Source organism: Takifugu rubripes, chromosome 2 (assembly GCF_901000725.2).
Source record: "Takifugu rubripes chromosome 2, fTakRub1.2, whole genome shotgun sequence".
Taxonomy (NCBI): Eukaryota; Metazoa; Chordata; class Actinopteri; order Tetraodontiformes; family Tetraodontidae; genus Takifugu; species Takifugu rubripes.
In genome coordinates, this window is record NC_042286.1 from 14,219,606 (window position 1) to 14,227,029 (window position 7,424).

The 7,424-nt window shown below is 48.7% G+C and overlaps 1 protein-coding gene across 1 annotated transcript; it reads left to right on the forward strand.

The window, feature by feature from the left end:
* Nucleotides 1-4,677: 4,677 nt before the first annotated feature.
* foxi2 (forkhead box I2) lies at nucleotides 4,678-7,114 on the forward strand. Its single transcript, XM_003962831.2, is given in 6 exon segments — nucleotides 4,678-4,978; nucleotides 4,980-5,018; nucleotides 5,020-5,475; nucleotides 5,477-5,492; nucleotides 6,154-6,412; nucleotides 6,414-7,114. Coding segments are annotated over 6 exon segments (1,275 nt in total). The 5' UTR covers nucleotides 4,678-4,870; the 3' UTR covers nucleotides 6,811-7,114.
* The last annotated feature ends 310 nt before the right edge of the window (nucleotides 7,115-7,424 follow it).

Below are 7,424 nucleotides of genomic sequence, written 5' to 3' on the forward strand. Positions count from 1 at the left end.
TACATGGCACATACAGCAATCGTGGCTACTTTAACGTACTTTCCGACATTTAGATGACTCACAACCAAACAATAGACCCAAAAAAAACCTTCAAATATTTACATGAGTGACCTCTCGTGTTCCTATAATGTTACAGTAAATGAAGGCTGCGAGTAAATAAGACAATTCCAGAGGTTGGGCAGAGAAACCTGAGCGGGCTGCCGAGGAGCTCCGTGATAGAGAGGAGGCAGGAACAGAGGGGGAATCAGGAAGCCTGCTTCTGAAAATGATGAAGCGTGGCGTGCGCTGGGCCTCCATCTAAACCTCCTCTCCCACACAGGCTTGGAGAGGAGAGCGGGGAGAGGAACCGAGGAAATGCCTGTGGCTCAGCCTCTTATTTTTCCATGGCAGCCCTATAAACATATAGAGCGCTAACATCTCCTGCATGTGCCCGCAGGACTGCGGCCGGCCTCTCAAAAGCACCACTGTGTTATTCCAGCCGCCATGAATGCCTCGTGTGTCCACATACGTGCTCTTATCTGTCCTCGGCCGGGCTCCTACCTGCTTCTGTGGGACCGTTTGTTTGCTCCTCACAAGCATGTGAACATTATATCTGCTGATGTTTATTCCTGATGACTTCCTGAGTAATTAGGGCCAAACACGGGTGGATTGATGGAGCCCGAACATGTCGCAGAAATAGGCTGCAGGTAAATACTGGAGGCGGGCCCGGGCTGAATGGGCCCGACTGTCCAGGAAGCAGGAATAAATGGTTCCTTCCAGGCGCGGGCTTGAACCACAGAGGGTGCAGGAGCCACTGGTGCAACAGTGTTTATCCATGGGGGGGGGGGCATCAGCGATCAGCAGGGGCGACCTCCAGCACGGAGCGTCCGTTGTCGCCTCTCCTGGACAAAGTTGTCCTTCTTTGAAAGTGTCTTTAGTCTTTAAGAATAAGCTTGGGTAAATTCTCCGTGTGGATTGTCAGGCAGACGTTGGCGTGAATCATCCGGAACATTTTGTGTTTTTTCTGCAGCAGTTGTCGTGAGCAGAAATCCGTCGGCCTTCTGTCCGATTCTCATGTTCACAGCCTCAAAAAGTCACTTCAAACGAAATCTGCTGATGGACTGAAGCTTTTTAACGCGTTCTTGAGTTACAGAACCCAGTTATATTCATCAAAGGTACCAGACATATGTTGCTGTGACTTTTTGTTTGCTCATCTAAACTAGCTGGTTCGGTTGGTTCACCTACTGAAAGGATGATAATTTACCTGAGAATCCTGGGTTTTGTCTCCACAAACGTCTCTGGAAACTTTCTGACATCTTGTTTAAAGTGTCAGGAATGAGACCCGGGTTCTGAGGTGTGGTAGTCTCAGATTCTGGGCTCAGACAACCAGCTAACCCAGTCATCATCACCTCCCTGGCGTTAACACAAACACCTGGGAAGGACGGGACTGTGCCGCGGACCCTCCACCTTTGACCCAGCAGCATTCCGATGGGTTAATTCTGGAGCATCTCGCTCCAAACTTCCAGTAACTCCATCAAAACCTTTCCTGTGCTGGCAAAAATCTGAAAACGAGATCGTTCCCACTCCCGATGTTAGATTCTCATCTGTGCGTTCCCAGCTTTGGCGATGCCCCAGGAGGCCCCGGGGATTATTGTCATAGCCAACCCCGATATTATAGCATTACAGTCAGACAGAGCGACTCCTGGAGCTGCCCGGACAATTACTCTGTGGCCTGGATGTCAGTGGAAAAGCTGCATTAGAGAAACCGGAATCCATCAGAGGCTGAAAAACGGGGAAGCGGAGGAAGATAATGTGTCAATACCCACTGAACCAGCTCAGGAAAGGTCTGAATCCACTTTATTAAAGAGGAAAAACACACATTTCGAGCTTTTTCTGTTAAATTCTCATTTATTTTAGATTTAAAAAGCAAGAACCTTGACGATTCTCTGGCAAACCCCTCCAGGAGCTTTTCACCGGCGTGAAGCTCAAAAGTCTGCAGACTCCGATCCGCGGTGATCTGGCGCGACCTGGTGGTCAGTGTGGGAACAGCAGCGATTGAACCAGACAAACCGGAAGGTGGCGGCGTGTCCCCACAAGTCAAATAAAACCAATTCGACTCAAAGCCGGGAAGAACAACACCGTGACGTCAGCATCGGACCTGCTCATCTCATACTCTGATTATCACTTGTCTTTCAGAGGAAATAAACCGTTATTCAGAAACGAATCAGCCGATAATGGAAACGTTTCACCCAGATTGTTGCCAACGTTCTCATTTTGAGAAACCGGGTAATTAATCAGCAAATTGCGTGACTGTAATTATCTGCGCAGAAGTGTGACTGTTTTAAAAATATTAAATGGACACAAGCGGCAGCGGCTTGAACCAGGTGTTGTTTTTTGCAGGTAATTGGTGGGCGTGGCCACCTCATCAGTGGCTTCACCTGCACCCAGGTCCGCTCCCACAGTATTAGAGTCAGCCAGGCCCCTCAAACTGGTTTTGTCTGCTCGTTAGCTGCCTTCAGGTTAGCAGGGCTTCATCACCAGGGGGGGTAGAACGGGGAAGCCGTCCGTCTGTCCCCCCCAGACCCAGAAACGGCTGGTTCACATCAGTAATCAAATGAAGTGGGTCAAAAACGGCAGAACTGAAAATACCAAATAAAATATGGGGGGAACAGGTCAAACCTTTGAGACCCAGATTTTCACTTTTTAAGGATTAAAGTTTGAGGAGCCTCAGGTGGTTCTCAGGTGGTCCTCAGGTGATCCTCGGGTGATCCTCAGGTGATCCTCGGGTGATCCTCGGGTGATCCTCAGGTGGTCCTCAGGTGGTCCTCGGGTCATTCATCAGGAAACGACAGAACTTGATGTGAAACATGGAAGACAGCAGGACCACCGTGTAGGAGCTTCAGCAGCTCTGGGGACTGCAGATAACCATGATCAACCATGAAGGGCACTCAGAGGTCACCCAAACACGTGGGGCACTGAGGTCACAGGTTCGATGGCCTGAAGAGAGATCTGAGATGATCGTCTGCAGGAGGTCCAGGAGAGCTGAAGATCCGGGGAAGACCTGGAGGACGACGAGTGTGGGCTTGTTTTCATCAGGTCGATGAGCTGAAGGGTCCAGAAGAATGTTCGTCTTCATCGAGCCGACAGATCCACAGTCGGTGTGGACAGCTGCCTTCGAAAAGCAGGAAAAATGGAGAGAACAGATTTTCTCTTCAGTATCATGAGACCAAAGGATAAAAAAACCTTCTGATTGTCCAAATAATTGCAGCGGTAACCGTGAAGATGTTTACATGTCCACACTCCATCAGCTCCCTCTTTGATTCCTGCTTCAGACACCGCAGACAAACATTCATTGTTCATTAATCCTCCGCGATATAATTGAGTTTTTTCCGATTCCTGCACCACACCAAACTCTCCTGTCACCTTCATTAAGCAGCACGTGGAGCTTTGTGGAAAGTTGAGCAACATCTTGATGAAAAGATTAAAAGCAATTAAATTCCTGTGTTTTCTCCAGACGCTGTAATTAGCCACAAAACCGCCCTTCAGCTCTTCTGAGACACTCGTGTCTTATTTGTGGCCTAAAAACATATAAAATATGAGCTTGTCTGGTAATTTTCAGGCGGGACCACCTCGGGATGTGAGGAGACCTTATTGACATGTGGTGACAGCAGAGCTGAGGAGGCCACGAGGAACTGAGAACATCTGCCCATCCTGGAGCTCCCACGAAGGTCCAGTGTGGGAGATCTGGAGACCTCTAGTGGTAGAAACAGGTTAACGACCCCCCAAGGGTGCTGGAGAACCTGTTGGAGGTGTTCTTCATCCACATCTGTTCACTGGTGGACTGAAGCAAACCAGGAAAATGAACATTAAAGTTCCCATTTGTTGGTTTGTCCTCAACAACTGCAGAAACATGGTGAAACATGGTGGCAACTATCCGGGATTATTGGGTTTGTACTGATAGAAGAGTCTGAAGGTTCTGGGTTCAGGGCTCTTCTCCTGCTGCCCACTCGCTTTTAAACTGGGAGTTGTTTCAGTCTGTAGCCATCCACACCTGAAGATCTCGACTCTGTCCGTACAATTCACAAAAACAGAATCAAGAAGCTGAAGAAACCAGAAACCAAATCTGGACCTGGTGGGCGGAAGAGACGCGCCTGCGTCACATGATTCTCCACCAATCCAGATGGCCGCTGTCTCTCACGTCATCCCCTCCTCAGCAGGTCCTGGAACACCTGAATCATGATGAGGATGATGATGATGATGGTGGTGATGATGATGTTGAGGATGATGGTGATGATGATGATGATGATGATGGTGGTGATGATGATGATGGTGGTGATGATGATGATGTTGAGGGTGATGATGATGATGGTGGTGAGGATGATGGTGATGAGGATGATGATGTTGAGGATGAAGAACCCCCAATTTCCCTACCAGCAACTAACTCTGGTTTCCACATCTGACCATGAGATTATGCAAATCCTTGAATATAAATACACTCATCTTGTCTGTGCACGTGCGTGCGTACGTGCACTCTTTCTATCTTCATCCCGAAGGTTTCGGCTTGAATGGAGGAAACGAATGTTTAATATTCACAGTTTATTTTAATCGGATTTGTTCTCCAAAGTTTTCAAAGCTCAGGAACCTGCTGCTGCTGCTGCTCAGAACTTTTTTGGGAACTTCTCCGCGGAGCGAGGAGCGACCACACCTCCTCCGCTCCCCGGTGTGTGTTTATTGGCTGCTGGGCTTCATCTGCTGCCTTCCTGCGGCTGCTGTCAGGACTTTAAACTTGGAAAACTCCTCCGTGCTGTCTGACACTTGCTGCCGCCCGCGCACCGCCGGCCGAGGCCACCTGAACCGCTGCAGCATTTCCTGGGATTTCCCGCGGGGAGTGATGAATTCCATCGACCCTCAGCAGCCCCATCACCAGCACCACCAGCACCACCAGCACACCTCCCCGACCGTCGGCTCTCTCCCCCCTAAAGGTGCCCAGGAGGCCCCGTGATATGGCCGCCGTCTACTGCGACAACTTCAGCAGCATGTTACCACCAGCAGAGCCTGCCGGGCGCGCAGAGACCCGCCGGCTACGGCCTCGGGGACTACGCCTCCTCCCCGAACCCCTACCTGTGGCTGAACGGCCCGGGCGTCAACTCCTCCGCGCCCTACCTGCACGGAAACAGCCCGACGTCGTTCATCCCGCCCTCCTACGGCTCGCAGAGGCAGTTCCTGGCCAACTCACCTGGCTTCGGCGGGCCCGACCTGGGCTGGTTGTCCATCGCCAGCCAGGAGGAGCTGCTGAAGCTGGTGCGGCCGCCCTACTCCTACTCGGCCCTGATCGCCATGGCCATCCAGAACGCGCACGAGAAGAAGCTGACGCTCAGCCAGATCTATCAATACGTCGCCGATAATTTCCCCTTTTACAAGAAGAGCAAAGCCGGCTGGCAGAACTCGATCCGGCACAACTTGTCTCTGAACGACTGCTTCAAGAAGGTTCCGAGGGGACGAGGACGACCCAGGTACCGGGAATACCGGGAATACGGGAATGAAATAGATTATTAAGGGGCATTTAAATACGTTTATTCCATTTAATTGTGGTGTTCGCGATTCTAATTGATCGAATTTCAGATTTTTTGATCAAATTAAATGTCATGTTTGCCCAAAATATTAAAAATCAACAAGTATAATAACAATAATAATATAATAACAATAACAAAACTCATAATAATAATACGTGTTTAAAAACGTTTATTACAACTTAATTTAAAAAGTTAAAATAATGGTGGGAAAAATACTTAAAAATTAACTGTAAACAATTAAATTCAACTATATAAAGTTTAAATAATATAATAATAATAGCAGTGCTCAGAAGTGAAGCTTCATCTTATTTTAAAATTTGATTTAACTTGAATTTTATTTTGCCAATGTTTCATTTTCTCTCTTATTAGAGTCTGAATTATTAGAACTAGAATAAATATTATTTTCATTGTTTTTTTAATTGCTGATGTTTTATCATTGTAATAATATGTAATAATAGCTTTACTATTACGACATATAATAGTTTTATATGTTATAACAGTTGTTATAGCTGAAATTTCATTTAAGGGGTAAAAGTTTGATCCACTGAATTAATAATTAGATGTTAAAATAAACTCCTAACACGTCCTTCTGCCTTTTCAGGAAAAGGAAATTATTGGACTTTGGACCCGAACTGTGAGAAGATGTTCGATAACGGGAATTTCCGCAGGAAAAGGAAAAGACGGTCGGATCAGAGTGGAGCAGCGGGAGCAGCCGTGGGGGCGGGGGCCACTAAGATGGAGGACGGGCGGCCGGCGGCGCCGCTGAAAGCCCTCCGACAGCCCCCAGCTGCTGGGGCGTCCTCGCCTGAGATGGAGGCCGTGAACGAGAACCACAAGAGCTCGACGGCGTCCTCGCCGCGGGACGTCCTCGTCTCCGTGCTTCAACAACTTTTACAGCAGCATGTCCACGCTCGGCTCCGGGGCCCCCGGCAGGCAGGGCTCCCTGGGACTGGTGAACGAGCTGTCCAACAGGAACATTACGGCCCTGAGCCCGTACCACCTGAACCACGGCGGGCAGGACACGGGCCCGTCGGAGCACGGCGAGGGCCTGCATTTCAACCGTGGAGTTTACTACAACACGTTTGGCGGCGGGCAGAGCGGACAGTTCAACAGCCACTTCTACAACAGCTTCAGCGTCAACAGCACTGATTACCCCCGGGAGGGTCCGAGCTCTGACCCACGCCGCCGGACTGCTCACCTGTGTTTGCCAGCAGAGAGGGCAGAGTGCATGCTGGGTAGTTGCTCCTCTGCACCCTGAACGCTGCCGTTAGCATTAGCACAAGTGTATTAGCTAAATCTGATTCGTAGCACCAGCTTTACTGTCAGAAAATCAGCACTTATCTCTTTTTTTTTGCTTATTTTAACCTTTTTCACATATCGACTCTTTGTTTTTATTATTAAATCCACCCACAAGTTAAATCCACCACAACTGAAAACCTTTAACGGCCGTTTTCTCTGCCGCTTCTCAATGTTTGCGTCTGAAATTTCAGCCCCATTAGTGCTGGCTACCGATCATCCATCCATCCATCATCCATCCATTCCATCATCCATCCATCCATCCATCCATCCATCCATCCATCCATCCATCATCCATCCATCCATCCATTCATCATCCATCCATCATCCATCCATCCATCCACTCATCCATCCATCCATCCACTCATCCATCATCCATCATCCATCCATCCATCCATCCACTCATCCATCCATCCATCCATCCATCCATCATCCATCCATCCATCCATCCACTCATCCATCCATCCATCCATCCATCCATCCATCATCTCATCCATCCATCCATCCATCCATCCATGATCCCTCAGTTTAAGTAGTTGATTTTAAATCCAATCAATGTCCACTATTACCTAAAGA